The sequence below is a fragment of the Chelonia mydas genome, chromosome 11 (genome assembly GCF_015237465.2).
Source record: "Chelonia mydas isolate rCheMyd1 chromosome 11, rCheMyd1.pri.v2, whole genome shotgun sequence".
NCBI classification, from domain to species: domain Eukaryota; kingdom Metazoa; phylum Chordata; order Testudines; family Cheloniidae; genus Chelonia; species Chelonia mydas.
In genome coordinates this window covers 13,558,141-13,576,246 of record NC_051251.2, presented here as the reverse complement: position 1 = coordinate 13,576,246, position 18,106 = coordinate 13,558,141, and the positions used below count along the sequence as shown (strand labels likewise).

At 41.8% G+C, this 18,106-nt stretch overlaps 1 protein-coding gene across 9 annotated transcripts in view; it reads right to left on the bottom strand.

Annotated features, from left to right (window-relative positions):
- Nucleotides 1-1,073: 1,073 nt before the first annotated feature.
- The window catches only part of PARP9 (poly(ADP-ribose) polymerase family member 9), a 53,654-nt gene continuing 36,621 nt past the window's right edge, over nt 1,074-18,106 (bottom strand). For all 9 annotated transcript variants that reach the window (XM_043524962.1, XM_037911974.2, XM_043524963.1 and 6 more), the window contains 7 exons: nt 17,845-18,075; nt 17,539-17,757; nt 15,354-15,429; nt 12,391-12,765; nt 10,845-10,996; nt 9,251-9,425; nt 1,074-2,182 (listed from right to left, as the gene is read on the bottom strand). In XM_043524962.1, the coding sequence (XP_043380897.1) occupies nt 1,743-2,182; nt 9,251-9,425; nt 10,845-10,996; nt 12,391-12,765; nt 15,354-15,429; nt 17,539-17,757; nt 17,845-18,075 (1,668 nt within the window). In that variant the 3' untranslated portion in view covers nt 1,074-1,742. The remainder of the gene's footprint in view (nt 2,183-9,250; nt 9,426-10,844; nt 10,997-12,390; nt 12,766-15,353; nt 15,430-17,538; nt 17,758-17,844; nt 18,076-18,106) is intronic.

Sequence of the window (18,106 nt, the reverse complement as noted above, 5' to 3'; positions counted from 1 at the left end):
TTAAAGTCACATTTTTCAGGAACATAACTACAATATTAAACGAGGAGTTACCGTAGTATGTACTGAAGTCCTTTTGTGAGACAATAGCTTTATAAAGCATTGACATCTTATACGTTAGGTTTCAGACTGTGTCTAATGCATTGCTATAGTTATGAGTGGGATGCCTTTTGTTCCACACCCTGTTTTGATGTATTAAACTGTAACAAAGATAAAAATCCTTTCTGGCGGTAGGTACTTGTTTCTTTTCAGGCCAGAAGCAGACTTTATATTAGATGATAATCCCTTTGACTGTTGCTGAACTATTACAGCATCACAAGCTGTTTTTAAAAGTTGATATTTTTTTGGTCAGCAGGTATATAAACCAATTTTAAATTAAAATGTCCTAGTAAACATATATGTAGTTCTTGGTGGTCATAACTGGTCAGGCAATAGAGGATGGGCCAAGTTCTACTTTTATGTTTATCAGTGAGTGCATTGAAGTTAATGGGTTGCTCAGGTGTAACTAACAGCAGAATCTGGGGATGTTATAAATGTTGCAGACTACACAGTCTTTGTTTTAAAGAAAAACATGAATGCAAACCAATGCTTGAGATTTGACTCACCAAGTAGCCTTTTCCTTTGGGCCCTCAGTTCAAGTCCCATTCTGGCAACCAGTCTCACACCCAGGACTTGTACTTCTAGCTCCATTAAAATGACCTGGAGGGGTTTAAGCCTTTACTAAGAGACAATTTTGCAAGTATTTGAGGACATGGCTAAGCTGTTTTGGTTTGTTTTTTTTAATAATTCAGTTCACAGCCTTTTCCATACTATGACTGCAAATTACAATGAAAAAGTTTCAGGCCACAGGCCCCTGCCAGCTAGCCATAAAGCAAGATCATAACCCCCCTAAAACCTGTGTGGCCCCCGATGATGGCTAGTCCCAGGTTCAGAACTATGCTTTATTTTTTCAAAAAAATCTTTCACAGAAGACCATGTTGAACACATAGTGATAGCTAACTGAAGTTTGACTGTCAAAGTCAGGAGCCTTAATGTCCTGTTAAGAGGAGAAAAATCAGAACACGTCAAGAGTTTGGTTTATTTTTGGTCATGCAATTTTTTTATTTCTCAAACATGTCACCTGTAGCGGTTGGCACCTTGTACAGCTAATAAAAATGATTATAGCAACACAATTATCGCTACTAACACTGCAAATAAATTTACTTTTTATAAGCATGTAAACTTATTTATAAAATAACACTTCCAAAGATAATGACACAGCTGTTGTTGAAACACATGGTAGATGGTTAGCTAAATAAGTGAAAGCAGAATTAAAAATAAAATAAATGAACAGTCTAAATACGTGTTTTAATCTCAATGGATTACTTTGGACTAGATGGTTTTTGCTAATGTGTGATTTTTAAGTTTATAAAATAGTTTCAGGTTTTTATAAAACAGACATTTCTGTGACTAAATATATATTTACTCATCTCTGGTGCCTTAGTAAAATAAAATGCATAGTGTGCATACTGTGGCTATTTATAGAAAAATAAAATTTCTGCATATTTTTGAAGCTGTATATTGTAACCACCACAGGAATGGTGAACTGAATTCTGTATCTAATACCTCTTCCGATACAAAATTATATATTTTAACTTTCTTAGGTTATCATACTGGTTAAGCTCTTGTATATACCGACATGGATGTGTCAAGATTGTTAGGTGAGGCACCATCACCGCACTACTGTACTAGAGTCAGATATGCTACTATTTGGGTTTTAGCAGGAAGCTCTCTGTACTCTTTGTTATGGGGGAGGCTCTGTGCCCACGGTCCTGGGGAATACCTAAGTCCCATGGTTCTGATGAACTCCCATCTACTGGGCCCCTGGTTGCCCAGTAAGGCCCTGACCCCTCAGCCCAAATCTGGGAACATGTCAATATATAGTGAGGAACGGCCTGATTACTGTTAAAAATGACAAAGGTTTCAGGCCTGTGAACATCATCTACTACACTGTCATATACATTCATCCCATCTGCATCAACTGCTGGTGGCACAATATAAGACTGTTTGCCCTCAGTGTATAAGCCTGTTACTACCTCAGCCTCAAACACACAAATTAGATGGTCCAATTCACACTTTTCCTTGGTATCCTCCACTAGGTTTCTGGGGTTCTTGATAAAGTAGATGCCAGCTCCATATTTTTGTTCTGGAAATAAAAAAAAACAAAAAATGAAAACAGTAGACTCCAAAGAATGAGTTTTATTAGGGTTTGCAGTGTTGTAGCCATGTTGCTCCCAAGATATTTGAGACAAGGTGGGTGAGGCAATATCTTTCATTGGACCAACTTCTGTTGGTGAAAGAGACAAGCTTTCGAGCCACACAGCTCTTCTTCAGCTTGTCTCTTTCACCACTCAGACCTCAAGAAGAGTTCTCTGTGGGTTCAAAGCTTGTCTCTTTCGCCAACAGAAGTTGGTCCAATAAAAGACACTACCTCACCCACAATGTGTCTCTCTTAATAGGGTGACATTTTTTTCTCATGGCTCCAGCCCTAAAGATTAGAGATGCCTCTTGATTCTGGATTGCACTTCCTATTACCTTTCACAGTGCTCCTATGTTGGTCAAAAAAACTGAAGAAAGAAACGTCTTCTGATACTTTTCTCTGTTCTAAATGCTGATGTACATATTCTGCCCTCAGATACCTGCATACAATTCCCACTGACTTCAGGGAACAAAGGGTTACTAAACTGTTCCATAACTATTGTTCTTCTAGTTGTGATGCACATGTCCATTCCATTCTTGGAGTATGCATGTCCTGTGCACTGCTGTCGGAAACTTTTTCCCTCCGTAGTATCCGTTAGAGCAGCTTGAGCACCATCTGCCGCTACATAGCCTTGTGACCGTCGTAAAGAGTGGAGCCACCCTAACCCCTCTCAGTTCATTCATGCCAGAAACGCCGATGCAGGGGGGTAGGAGGGTGAGTCATGAAATTGACATGTGCAACACTTCTCTAAGAACAGCAGTTATGGAACAGGTTACTAACTGTTTTTTCTTCTTCAAGTGATTGCACATGTGCATTCCACCCGGGGTAGGTCTACACTGCAATAAAAAAAGACGTGCTGCTGACCCATGTCAGCTGCCTCTGGCTCGCAGGGCTCAGGCTGCGGGACTATAAAATTGCAGTGTAGACGTATGGGCTTGGCCTGGTGCTGGGCTCTGGGACCTTCAATATATGCTGGAATGAAGAGTGTGTCAGCAAGACTCCAGATTGTCTGGACCAGACAGAGAATCATTTCCACTTCACCAAGTAAAGAGAGGTAGTAGATGGCTTCCTACTATTTAAGAGCACATCCTGAACCTCTTTGGAACAAAAAGACAAGGAGGACTTGTGGCACCTTAGAGACTAACCAATTTATTTGAGCATAAGCTTTCGCGATAAAGTGAGCTGTAGCTCACGAAAGCTTATGCTCAAATAAATTGGTTAGTCTCTAAGGTGCCACAAGTACTCCTTTTCTTTTTGCGAATACAGACTAACACGGCTGTTACTCTGAAACCTGTCATCTTTGGAACAAGACTCTTCCCAACGATCTATCCATGAAACATGTAGGCTGTTAAATGAAGTGCCTGCAAGTTTGGGTGGAGCAGGTGACCATGGTCTTGAGAAATCACGTTTGGGTCCAATGGAAGCAGTATCAGAGCTTTTACCAAAAAGGAGAGGAATGTGGAGAACCAGTGCTCCCGAGGCCAACCTGGAATTACAAATATGAGTTCAGCATGTTCTTGTCTAATTTTTAGCAAAACTCTGTGAAGAAGTGGGATTGGTGGGAAAGAATACTGGAGTTTGCTTGTCCAGGAAAGTGTCCATTACGGAACTTTGACTGTGACCTTGAAGCGGGGTGGCCAACCTGAGCCTGAGAAGGAACCAGAATTTACCAGTGTACATTGCCAAAGAGCCACAGTAATAAGTCAGCAACCCCCACATCAGGTCCCGTCCCCCCCCGCCCCACTCCCAGCACCTCCCACTCACCATCAGCCCTCCCCACACCTCCCAATCAGCTGTTTTGTGGCATGCAGGAGGCTGTGGGGGGGAGAGCGAGGGCACGGCAGGCTCGGGGAGGAGGTGGGAAGGGGTGGAGTGCGGGCAGGGCCTGTCGCAGAGGCAGGGGTTGAGCAGTGAGCACCCCCTGGCACATTGGAAAGTTGGCGCCTGTAGCTCCAGCTGTGGAGTTGGTGCCTACACAAGGAGCCACATATTAACTTCTGAAGAGCCGCATGTGGCTCCGGAGCCACAGGTTGGCCACCCCTGCCTTGAAGAAAGTAAAAGGGCCAGCACTTCCTCTTGGTTCTTGTTGCAAACTCTACCTGGGGAGTCCCCCACAGCTGGAAAACGCACCTGGCTACATTCGGACATAGAGACCATCTGGGGTGACGCAAACAATCTGCTTAGGTTGCATGCAAGCTCGGATGGTTTCTCAAACTGGCAATACAAAAATCCCAGAGTTTGACTGCCTTGTGGCAGAGCTGGAATGAGCGAGCCCCTCCCTGCCTGTTGAGACAGGACATTGCCATTGTGTTGTCTGTTAGAATACGTGCAGGCTTTTACCCTTGATACGGAGTAAGAAACCTTGACATGCCAGGCAGACAGCTCTCAACCTCCTGACATTTGTGTGTAGAGACAAGTCCTTTGTGGACCATAATCCCTGTATCTGAAGGGAACCTAGATTAGCCGCCCCCAACCCAGAGCAGACACATCTATCACTAACATCAGGAAAGGTTGAGACAGAACAAACATACACATGTTTACAGGATTTGTCCACCAGTCCAGAGAAGCTAAAATCTGAAAGGGTAACCTCACCACAGGCCTTAGAGGGTGACAGCTCAGAGATAATAGAGAGGCCAGCTAAATCTGTAGTTCCCTGAGGAGCAATCTGGCATGTCGGACCGCATATGTGCAAGACGCTGCCTGCCCCAGAAGCCTCACGCAATTCCATGCTGTCATAGTTGGGTGAGCCGTGACATCTAAAACAACTGATTAAGTTGTCTGCAATCTTGACCATGGAAGGAAAGCTCTGGCTTGAGTCGAATCCAGGAGTGCCCCTATGAATTCTAACATCTGAAATGGGGAGAGGATAGATGTCTCCGTGTTGATTGACAATCCCGGAGCTTTGAAAGTTGACTGGATAAGAGAGATGCTGGATAGTACCTGAACTCTGGATTGGCCTCTCACCAGTCAACCATCCATGTAGGGATACACTTGCGTACCCAATATCCTCAGAAACTCAGCTACCACTGCCTTGCATTTTGTAAAAACTCTGGAGGCTGCAGGCAGGCCAAAGGGTAGCACTGAACTGGAAGTGAGAACGGTTCACCAGGTACCTTAAATACTTCCTGTGGCCCTGGATAGATCACCATACGGAAGTACGCCTCCTTTAAATCAAAGGCAGCATACCAGTCTCTGGGCAACAGGGAAGGGATAATGGAAGCAGGCAAGACCATAGAAAAAACTTATCCTTTTCTGTTGAGTTTATGCAGGCCTAAAATTGATCTAGACCTCCCTTTGCTTTCAGGATAAGGAAACAGAGGGAATAAAGCCTCTCTATGACACTGAGGAACTTCATCTACGGCTCCCAACCAAAGCAGAGATTGCACCCCCTAGAGAAGGAGCTCCTTGTGACAGTAGTCCCTGAAGAGATCTAGAGAAGGGCTGGAAGGAGGGGTAGAAATAAACTGAAGTATCCCACTTCCACAGAGCTTAAGACCCATTGGTCTGAAATGATTGAGGACCAAGGACCCAGGAAGTGAGATAGATGGTTTGCAAACACAGGGAAAGGAGAGGCTGGAATTTTGGAGACCGGTACGGTGTCCTCTATCAACCCATCAAAATGTTTGTTTAGTAGCCCCAGGGCACCTCGATGAGCTAGGAGCCACTGCAGTAGAAAGAGGTGGTCTGCATCTATAACCTCTATTATTTTTTTTGTTGATGTGCAAGAATAGCATATAAGTGGGTCTGATGCAGATGGAAGTGCTTTCTTTTCGAGGCAGGTTTATGTATGCCCCACAACTTTAGAGTTGCCTTGGAATCTTTTAAACCATGAAGTTTGTCATCTGTCTACCCTGAAAATAGAGATGATACTTCAAATGGCAGGACCTGAACTATCTGCTGGACTTTCTGGGCAGCCCCAAAGACTGCAGCAATGAGCACAAGCACATGGTAATAGCAATGGCCGTGGCCCTAGCAGCCAAGTCCAAACTGGCTTGGAGTGATGTTCTAGCCGCCAGCTTTCCTTCGTCTACCAGTGAAAGAAACTTGTTTTGCATCCTTTGGTAACTTGTCCTTAAACTTTAATATTGAGTCCCAGATATTAAAGTCATAATGCCCTAACAAAGCCTGTTGGATGGTGATTCTAAGTTGTAACCCAGCTGTAGAATACATTTTCCTACCAAAATGAGTGAGGTTTTTTTGGTGTCCTTTGGCTGCGGTTCTCAATCTGTGGGTTGGAACTTCAAATGAGGTCACCAGGACTGGCTTAGACTTTCTGGGGCACCGGGCTGAAGCCCAGGCCTCACTGCCCAAGGCCAAAGCCTGAGGGCTTCAGCTGTGGGTTGGGGCTCAGGTTACAGCCCCCCTCCTCAGGCTGAAGCCCTTGGCTTCAGCTTTGGCCCCCGCACCCGGAGGGGTGGGGCTCGGGCTCCCCTCACTGCCCATGGCAGTGGGGCTTGGACGGGCTCAGGCTTCTGTCCCCTCCTCCTGTAGTAATAGTCGTGTAGTAATTCTTGTAGTAATAGTGTAGTCGTGTAGTAATTCTTGATGTCAGAAGGGGGTCATGGTGCAATGAAGTTTTTTGGTCCTAGGTTTGAAGTTCCTACAAATTTGATAGCAATCTGAGATGAGAGATTCACTCAGGCACTTTAAACAATTGGAGTGTGGGTCACTCTCAGGCATCTGCTTGGAACAAGAAAAATAAGGTTTGAACCCCCTTGACCGAGGCATTCCTTGGTACCAAAAACAGAACTGGAAGCAAGGGAACTGAAAAATAACATTTAAACAAAAAAACTTAATCACTAACACTATCTATCTACCAAAAAAAAGGCATACTGAAAGAACTTGCTAAGGTAAGACCAAGAGATTCAGCAACCATCACAGGCAGTAAGAAGGAACTGAGGGAGATCAGGGGCATCTCTGCTCTTTAGACCTGCTTGAAAGGGCGCACAGAGGCAGAGGGCGCTTCAGCCACTCCACAAGGACTGCCGAGGGGAAAAGTTTCCAACAAACATGTGCTAGGCATGCGCATATCAAGAGTGGAATGGACATGTGCAGTCACTTGAAGAAATTGTGGATGTTGGTATCCAAGGGAAGAATTTCTCCCATAATATTTAACTATGATTCCAGTGTGTAGTGTGACAAGCAATAGTTTGTTATAGTAGACAGAGGCAAAGTTGAAAATGTTCTGTATCTAAACACATTCTTTCCAAATCTTATTTTGCTTTGAGATAAAATTAGACTTAGATGTTGTCCTATTTTGTCGTTTATTATTTTGAGCACCCAAAAGCATCTTAGGTATTTCATAGAAACACGGAAAGGCATGACTCCTGCTTTCTGAAGATCTTACAATCTTAGCCCTGATTCTGCAATTGATAGCACACAGGAAGATGGCTGCATTCTATCATTTGTAGGACTGGGGCCTAAATTCTTATTCTCTTCATCTGTAAAAATTTCTAGAATAGAAGCTATGTGGATTGTTACGCGAGCTAGAATAATAAACAAACACCACCACCAAAGTCCTGCACTGTGCTTTATGACAAATCCACCTTCTTCATCAGTGGTCTCCAAAGTGGGGTGCGCACACCACAGGGGGTGCGCAGGACCATCCCTGGGGGTGCGCAGCAGGAGGAGCGCCAGTGAAGGAGTGCTGCTGGCACGGCGGCAGCTGCATTCCCGGACCTTTGATTCTTCGGCGGCACGCCGGCGGCAGCTCGGCTCTCCCCGCTCCGTCGATTCTTCGGCGGCAGCTCGGCTCTCCCCGCTCCGTCGATTCTTCGGTGGCAGCTCGGCTCTCCCCGCTCCGTCGATTCTTCGGTGGCAGCTCGGCTCTCCCCGCTCCGTCGATTCTCTGGCGGCACGCCGGCGGCAGCTCTTCTTCTTCTCCTTTTTTTTTTTTTGCGCTTCCCTAGAGCTGGCCCTGGGGGTGCGCAATCCAAAAAGTTTGGAGACCACTGTTCTACATCACTTGTCTGAAAGGCACTATCTGTCTATTTAGACTGTTAACTCCTTAGTCCAAAGACTATATCTTCTTCTACAGTACATTTTGAAAAGCACCAAGCTTATTCCAGAGGATTCTTAAATGATATTCCAAAAACATTGGATGAATCCTTGTATGTATATAAAATTGCTTTATATCAAATTTGTTCAGTTTTCAAGTGAAAAGATGCTGGACCTGATTCTCCACTCTGTTAAGTAGTCTTCTACCACTGTAATGCCATCAACTTCAGTGGATTTACACTAGTGTAAAACCAATGTAATGGAATAGAGAATCAGATATGGCTTTTTTTCTGTCAGTGCCACACTCAAGCTGGGATCTGAAAGTAAAGCTGGGTTCTTTCTAACTCATACATCAGCATCAGTAATAAAGATTCTACAGTTAGATCTGTGATAACAATTCTGTTGATGATGCACAAACCAGAATGGAAGCCAGCTCATTCTCCCAGAGCTGCATGGGCTCTGCTGTACGAACAGGAGTGAAAAGCGTAAAGTAAAATCTTATTGTTCTGAAGGTAAGTGGATATGACTGAACACATATAAAAAATAGATCTCTTGTATAAGAAGGTGCCATTTTTCTGACCTAAGCTGAACTTTACTAATCAACTACTGTTTGTTTTATTTAAAGAAGCAAAATATTCCTATCACCAAGTGCACACTCCAAGTGAAAATGCTAAACATTCAAATATCCAGTCCAGTGATTCTAAACCTATTTACCATTGTGGACCGCATATGCAGCTCTCTATGGGTTATGTGGTCCACATTCATACAATATACATGCTACCTGTATGGCCCTGAGGATGTCACATGGGCCACAGCTGCGTACTGATTGGGTCGCAAGCAGGCTGCAGGTTGAGAACCACTGGTCCAGTCCTTACTCTTCTGTATGGAGCAATACTAGCAAACTGACACATGTAGAATGGCTACATTATTGTTTGGAGCAGAATTATATAAACACTATTAATGGCATGTTTCTGCAATCTTTCAACAGCATTGTAAAAGAGGAAAGCAGTAAACTACCTAGTGGAGGGGAGTATGTTCTCTGAAATCCAGCTCTGCATACCAAGCTACAGAACTGAGCGGGAACACGCTGGTACAATCTATGGCATATCTGCTTGCCAACAGTTTTTCCTTCTACGCATTTTTTAATCCGTTGGAAGGCAGCTGATAAAACAGGATTATGTATTTTTTCTATCTGTAATATAAACAACAAGAGAGTAATATAAACAGACAGTTATAGATCCATACCACTGAAAGCACACGCTGTCACTAGTATAATTTACAATCTTCAATTTAACAAGCATTTTTTTTTTTCATTTTGAGCTAATCAGTAGCACAGCTTGCATATATCTAAAGTGTGCAATTGCTCAGGAGAAAAAGTACCATGACCCCAGTGCTTCCCATTGAAGTCAATAGGAGCACCACTGTGCCCTGTTCCAGTGATTTCTAATGGGTGAGTTGTGTTGTACAGATGTAAGTAACAACCATAAATGTTAATGAGAGTTGCGTATGTGGTTAGGACCTGATCCAGCCAGGGGCTGAGAGTATCCTGTGAGGGTCCTGACTTCAGTGAGAGTTAAAGTTACTCAATCTCTCACAAGATCAAGTCCACACTGAGAAGTGTCTTTGGACTGAATTGTGCCTTTCAGGCACAGTTCTGCATCACAGAGGACGGGGTTTGTTTGTTTGTTTGTTTAAGTAATCTTATCTACTGGAACTGTGAATGATTTCATATCCTTAGCACTGTACAATCCTATTTTGAATCCTGCTGAGCTCTTGACCTCAATGATACATTGTGGCAATTAATTCCACAGGCCAATTGTGCAATGTGTAAAATAGCATTTTCTTTTATCAGATTTATAGTAGCTGCCTTTCAATTTAATCAAATATCCATTGTTCTTGTATTATGAGATGGTAAATAGACGTGTCCGATTTACCTTCTTTACACCATTCATTGTTCTGTATATCTTTATCATGTGTCCTCTGTATCATCTCCCCTCTAAATGAAATAGTCCCTGTTGCTTCAATCTCTCTTCCAATAAGACAGAGATGTCAATGCACTTGACCAAGGTCATACAGGGAGTCAGTGATAGAACTAGAAACAGAATCTAAAAGTCCTGGCTTCTAGTTACCTGCTATACCATTAGATAATGCTCCCTCCTCCCCACAGAGAATATATCTAATACAGAGACTTATATTTCTCTATGTATATGCTATACATCTTCATGTTCCCTTTGTGATTAAAGTGGAGCCTGGAATCTATTACTGACTACATCAGGAGCAGAATAAACCCCTTGATCCCTGAGAATTTGCTATAACCAAGGACTTGAGGCTGCAAAATATAAAATAAACATACAGTACCTTCTGAAACAGTAAATGAAGATTTAATTACATCTTTTTGAGTGATCAGCTGTAACTTTTTTAAACAGTCATCTTAATTGAGCAATAAATCTAGGTTTCATTTGCAATTTCACTAAAGTTCATTCAAGTATTATAAGGAGCCAACTGATTTTGATCTTGTTCTTTTTTAAAAATGTATCCTTATTAATTGCATCCAGGTTCTTATAAATGTCTGATACCTTAAGATTCATTTTACCAAGGATACTCTCTTTACCTTGAGAACACGAAGCCCAGCTTTTTCAAATAGTTTTTCTCGGTCCTTGAATTCCTGGCAGTATGATTCTACTGGAGAGATCTGGTAACGCATTTTAGTACCCCTTGTCTTGTCTCGGAGTCTTTCTGGAGGATAATCAGTTTCCAGTTGGCCTGGATACAAGTAGCAGGATATTTAATAATAATTTAAGACTTTTAGCTTGTTAAACTCATCCTAAATGCAACAAAGTCAGTGGAGGAGGAAGTTAATAGTTTATTTTGGTTGCTTAGTTAACAAAGAAGAGTGTTACATATTCTCTGAAGCAAGGTATTTGGGTCATCTGAATCAAGGCTACTCCTTTACAGAGATCTTTGATAAGGGCAGTGATGACTTACGAGGTCTGTTGAGGGAGGTTGGGATACTGTGCATTCTTTTGTGCTATAAGGGTCAACTGGTTATTGCCAATAAGTCATGAGTTTACTGCTAAATTAGTTTTAATTTTAAGATTTCTGTTTTAAAAAAATCAAGGACACTTGGAGCTTGATCCAGAGCTCACTGAAGTCAGTGAAAAAGCTTCTACTGAGTTCAATGAACTTTGGATATGGACACTACAGCACCTTTTTACACTCTTGTACATTTAAATAAAATAACTGTCTGTCCAGATCTAGAAATTCTTTAAGTGATTCAACTTTGCTAAGGACGTTACAGCTTACATTTAAATTTGCTGAATATATTATGCCTGTTAAATCAAGTTCTACTAAAGGAACCAATGCAAAGTTAGAAACAGAAGAGACACAGGATGTATCATCTCCATTATATAGCTCTGCATTTGTGTATCTATCTTTTATACAATGGAACCCATCTTAAATGACCATCAAAATGACCAGGAAAAATGGTTGCCTAATAGGCTTTTAACTACAGGCCAAATAAAACTGACCTGGAAAAAGGGGATATTTCAAAGACAGGAAGTTGCCCTTTGAGGTAGTATTTGGTACAGGTTTCAAATTCATTCTTATTGTAACTCCACTGAAATAAATTAATTGACTTCAGTAATTTCTATATTGAAGTCAAAGGGTCTGATTCACTCCCACCAGAGCAACTATCTGTGGGACGCTGATAGCACTAGGTGTGCTGGCAGAAGGGGAGTGGCAGCAAGCAACCTACAAAGTATGCAGGACCAGTTCAGCAAGGGTATGCACTGATTCAACACATCTCCCAGGGAGCCTCAGATGGCTGGGCCGTTAGGCTGCCTTTCCTAGCGCAACTCCCAGAGTGAGGATTGGCAGCACAGTCACGTCTGCCTCAAATAGCATGGCTAGCCCAGTGAAATAAACGGCAACCCATTGGAACCTTGCCCAGTGAATCAACTGAAGTCAACAAACTAACACATGGTCTTTCAAGGCTTTGCATAGCGCCTATTACCATAGTATCTAAGCACACAGACTAATCAGACCCTACTGTATATTCATCATACATACAAACTGAAATACAAGCTCATCTAAATATTGGTAACCCACATACATATTCTCCGCTTCATATTTGTTTTTATTCACTTAACCACACTGACCCTCTGACAGCAGCAGTTCCTCTTGTTTGGCTCTATTATTCTCTTGCACATCACACAGTAGATTTTCAATCATGAACACCGCATCAATTACAGCACCAGGAGGACCTTGAATCTCTAATCTTGCCTTTCCACCAACCACTTCTTCCGATATGGATACACCGAAACGCTGCAGACGAGACAGTTCTGCATGATCTTTTTTGCTAAGGTTAAAAATGTGATTGTTTTCTATAACGATAAGGTGACTTTCCTGGACTTGCATTATGTTTTTGATCCATATTTTTGCTGCTTCCAGTGCTTCACAGCGGTTTCCAGTAAGTTCAATGGCTGGTCCAGTTTTTTTATTCTCTGTCTCCATTTGTCTGTCAGAGTGTGACCCTGAAAGAAATACTGATTATACAAGTGCAACTGGTAGACTGAAAAGTTCACAAGTACTGTCACAAGTTTCTGTATGCAGCCTGAGATTTTGCAGCACAAGGAAACCTTACTGCCCTTATGGTACATTCAGAATGGGGATATGACGATAGACACTAAGGGGTAGATTTTTAAAGATATAAATGGCAGTTGGGCATGTAACTCCCATTAACTTTCAATTCTGCCTTTGAAAATCTCCCTTTAAGGGCCTAATTCCACTCCTATTAAAGTCAATGGCAAATCTCTCATTGATTTATGTGGGACCAGGATTTGGCCTTAGTAATAATTAATAAATACAGTTTCATCCCACGTGTATAATATCGTTACATTTTGAAGTCAAATTAAATGGTAGTTCCTCTTCTGTGAGCCATTTAGAAACTTGTTCTTAATTTTCATGTTTTTCCACATTCCTCTAATGTGTGGTTTAAACAGAAGCTGCTATTTCAGGAGACACTGGAGACGATGAAATTAAATATTTACACAGACTGAAACCATAAATCTTGCTTTTAAATCTCTAGTTAGGACTGTTTTTGTGTTAAGAGAATACACTGTAGCTCTACAGGGAAGTGAAGGCGAGGACACTGTCCTACTCACAAAGGAGCCCTTTTAAATCCCTTCTGGTGTTTGGCTCTGGATAAATGAAGTACTTTTTGCATTTTAACTACATCTGTGTTCTCCCTGGATTTTTTTTTTTTTAAGTACAATGTAAATCACTGCTAAAATCAATATGTTTCATTCACACTCACTTTGCATTAGCTAGCTAGAATATGTTTCAAATGACAACATTCTCAGCTTGTAATAAAGAGTCTATTGATGGAAATAAATGGCAATGGGCTGGAGTGCTGCCAGCAATCATTTGAACGTAGGAGGCACAAAACAAATACAACTCCCCTGCCTACAAGGAGGGAAGGAATGCTAACCCATGATGCCATCCTCATCTCTTGAACTAAAATTTTACCCTTTGGCACCAGGGCCCAATCACATGAAGTACTTTGTGCCATCAACTCCCACTGATTGCAGTTGGTACTGACGGTGTTCAGCATCTCACGGGACAAGGCGAAAAGTTGAACAAAACTGTACTGGAAACTCTGAAGTGTTAACTAAAGACAGGGCACTGCCTATTGCCAGTGCAGGTTTTACTGTTAATTAAACATATAGAATAAGCTCTGGAACTTTATAGTAGCTAAAATGCACTCAGCCAACGTCCCCCAAAGCTTAATTATTATTTTAAAGTTAAAGTCAGATGTACAAACTTCTGGGCATGGTTCAAGGAAAACTGAGAAAAAAATAAGGAAACAACTTTGATCACCACCATGCTGAATAGGGACAGCTGTGTTCATGTCCTCTCAGCAGGGGACCTCTGGTAGAGCTTTCTCTCAAATCAACCAGTGATGATGATTTTCACATGGACCCCTTTCAGATTCATTAGAAACCAAAGCACAGGGCACAATTCAGGCCTAGATTATATCTGTTTCTAATAGCATATCCCAAAGATACGTTCAGGGCGCACCCTCCCTCCCTCCCTCAGAGTTGGGGTATCGCAAGGGCTGAATCAAGCTCCACCATACCTTACTTAAAGGGTTCTGTTGGTCTTTCTCTTGATTTGAACTAGTCAAAGTTTATTTTTGTTCACTGGATCAGTGACAATTAACTAGGCTGAGGAAAGGACTAGCTAGATAATTTCATGGTCACTGACTAGACTTGTAGCCATTCACGCCAGAATGCATAAGTTGATTAAAACTTGTGCGTCAGGATCAGAAAGGAACTCCTCTTGCCCCAGAAAAGGAATGGCACAAATGGCTAGGTGAGTTATTGGAGGCCAGAAGGGTCGCCTTCCTCTGAAGCATCAGCTACCCAAACACTGCTGGAGGCAGCAAGGATCTGAGTCTGATACAACAAATCCTATGTTCTACAGAAGGATGGTGCTGATCATGTTCTATATCTGTTTGCATGAGCTGGAATGAAGGTGCCAAAGCAGAGTAGTTAGAACTTTCTGTGTCAACAATTTACCATACCCATTGGCTCCTGAAATGGAAGGAACTGGGATGAAGATGATTGATTAGAGAGAATAATTGATAACTGTCAAAGCTCAGCTGTCCTCCAGTTTGCATTCACATTTAAGAAATCCTGCTTTTGAACTAGCAAACCCAAAGATCAGTATTCAGCCCTAACTCTTGATAACATCAATGTCAATGACATGGGTTCTTCAAGGGGCAAAAGACTGCAAAGCGTCTGAAGAGATGAATAGTTAGATCAACAGTTACATTTTTGTTTACATGAATGAGAATCCGGTAAGTCAAAAGGAGTCTAAATATAGTAATACTAAAACAAGTTTTCCAAAACACAATTTTAGAAGAGGTAACACATTTTCCCCATTATATCAAAACCAGTCTTGTCTTCTTCACCTCTTATCACCCAGTCTGACAAACAATGAAACAAGTCAAAAACTAAACACAGAGCTCCTGTGTGACGATTTCACCCCCAGACAATAGATATTTATTAGGAGAGTATAATTTTCAGAACTTTACTCACCCTTTGTGCTCCTTACTTACCCAAATCGTCACTTTTGTTGCATTTCACATCTTCTCCCAGTTTGCTTTTAGCTGAATCAAACTTGGTTTGGAAAGCCTTGACAAAGAAAGATTTAGAATCAGTTTACAACCAGCTATGTGTTAAACCACTCACAAATGAACAGAGTCTGTCTCTCCAGATTTCTGTTGGGAAAGCAATTTTAGTCAGTCTCCTTAAACACAGGGCCTGATGCTGGTCTCCTGTGCCAAACCTGGTTCCAGGACTTTGTACAGGGACATGGACGGCATGCATGGGTGGCACTCTCTCCAGTTTCATGTGGAGGTAATATGTGGGGAACCCATGTGGCCAGGCTGTGGCTACTATTATAGCTTATGGGCCAGAGCAGAAGCAATTTCTTCTACTTACGGTTTTATGCTGATGGATCCATGCTGCGCATTGAGGCACTGACTATCCCCTTAGCTAACTCACAAAGCTCCTCTCCATAGTCTCATGTGGAAAACCACTAAGGAGCACTGTTCTGTGCAGTGGGTATGGGCTTCCTGCAGACTGACCTCCCTGAGCAGTGAAAATACACTATTCATGTTGGTTTTTAGCCTTCAAGGCCTGTGGCGAGGAGAGGACAGCTTTTGGCATATTAGTGAAACAATTGGCAGTGTGAGCATGTGATCCAAGGAAACACGGAGACAAATGATAACCAAATGTAATTTGTCAGTGTTCTAACACACAGAAAAAATGATAAAAATCATCTTCAAATGCCATGAAAAGTACATTGAAAATTAATACTACATTAGAAAATAAGATTTTACACTGAATTATAATGACAAAAAAATGAAGCAACTGCACTATAGATCTAAAGCATAGAGGAGTAAAAGTCACTGTAATTAAACTTGGAAATTCTTATTGTAAATATTTCTAAAACTGAGGGGCAATATCAGAGTTTACACGCAAGGTAGTGTAAGTTACATGTCAATGAGTTGGTATAAGTCCATTTATTTGACTCTAGGAGTCAAAATTGATGTAACCTATACATCAATGGCATGAAAGAGATGGTGTATCAGGAAAAGCAACTAACAGGAAGGACCAAGAGGGTAGGAGTGGCTACCCCTTTTTCCAGATCTTCAGCATGTAAATTATGTTCAGACTCCCTTACGCCCAGTTACTGATACATTACACTTCACATCTGAATTTGGTCCTGAGTATGATTCAATTTTCCATGATAGCCTTTCAGAGCAGAAGCAAGAGCATAATGTAACCTTTTTGCCAGCCCACACTCTATTGCGCCGAATATTACTTTTGCTACAGTATACAGGCTCACTCCTCACCTACTGAAGTCAGTCGGAGGTTTGGGTTCAACGAGAACAGCATCAATTTATAATTATATTTTTATAATATATGGATACCTAAAACAGCCATGTATAAATCACCTGGGCCAAATTCTCTGCTGGCATAAACTGGGACACTTCCACTGAAATCATCAGCAGACAATTTGGCCTCATGTATCTACAGCCTGGTCCACCATAGAAGGCAAAGTCCTTTGTAACACTACATTGCTACAGGAGATGATTAGACAGAATTTGCTAAATGCATTTTCCATGGCATAACTTCAGCAGAAGTACTTTAGAAAGTCCCCAGTAAGTGGGAAGCAACACCTTCACTGTATACTCCCTGCCAGCCCCAAGAACTGCAGGAGGCCTAAGTGACAGCCATGCTGTTGGGGCTATGGATAGGAAGACAACTAAGTAAGTTCCCCAGGGGACTGGTGGATTTCCAATCAGAGTTTATCTGGAGTTCCTGCCAATTGAACCAGCAGAGACACTCCATCTGCACATTTTCCCTTCCGCAGAGCCACGCAGCAGGAAGCAAGCTGGCAACTGGGCAAAAGAGGGGATAGCACCCTGCCACGCTAGACTAGAATTCATATTCCCTGAGGATCTGTTTCTCATATAGGCTGATTCCTATCCCCTGCCAGGATGCCATTTATTGTCTCTTTCAGGGAAGGATGTCAATCAAATTCCCAGTCCAACCTTGCCAGGTTTGATCTTCCTTTGGGTTTCTTCACAAGACACACCAGAGGCTTGCTATCTATTGTTACAAATGTTACATATAGTTTGGTATGTAAAGTACTTTAGCTTGTAGAAATTCAAGGAAACTTTCTTCATGATTATTGTGAGTTCTTCTACTTATAGTTAACACTAAATACCTTACCTTGTAGACAAAACTGTTATTTGGATGGATCACAAAATACACATCTAACTTCCTTCCAGGATGTTCCTTTGCAAAGCTTAAAACTTCGTCAATCATAATATCTGCCACTTCATCCTTTGGCAAATGTAATACTCCAGATCCAATTACTGGGAAGGAAATTGAAGGAAATGGATACTCCTGAATCTTAAGCAAACATCTTGACATTGCAGTTTTTAGTACCTGCAGAAAAAAAAGGAGAGTTTTACACCTTATTTTACTTTTTGACATGAAAAAGAGGAGTGAAAATCTTCTCTAACAGAACATCACCTTGCGTGAATCACTGCTGTTTTGTGATGACCATACTACATGGAGCACAGACTTGCAGGCCAGATTGTATCCTTTTGTCAATATGAATTTCTCACAAGATGGAGGAAGTTTTTGTAACTCAAACAGAAATTCTTGCTGAAGAGATGAGCCTGCTTTTTGCAGAATTGCTCTTGAAATGTTTCCTTTTGACAGATCATCATTTATGACCACAGAATTAACAATAATTGCAGTCTGGAAGAAAACAACACAAGCTTTCAGTATA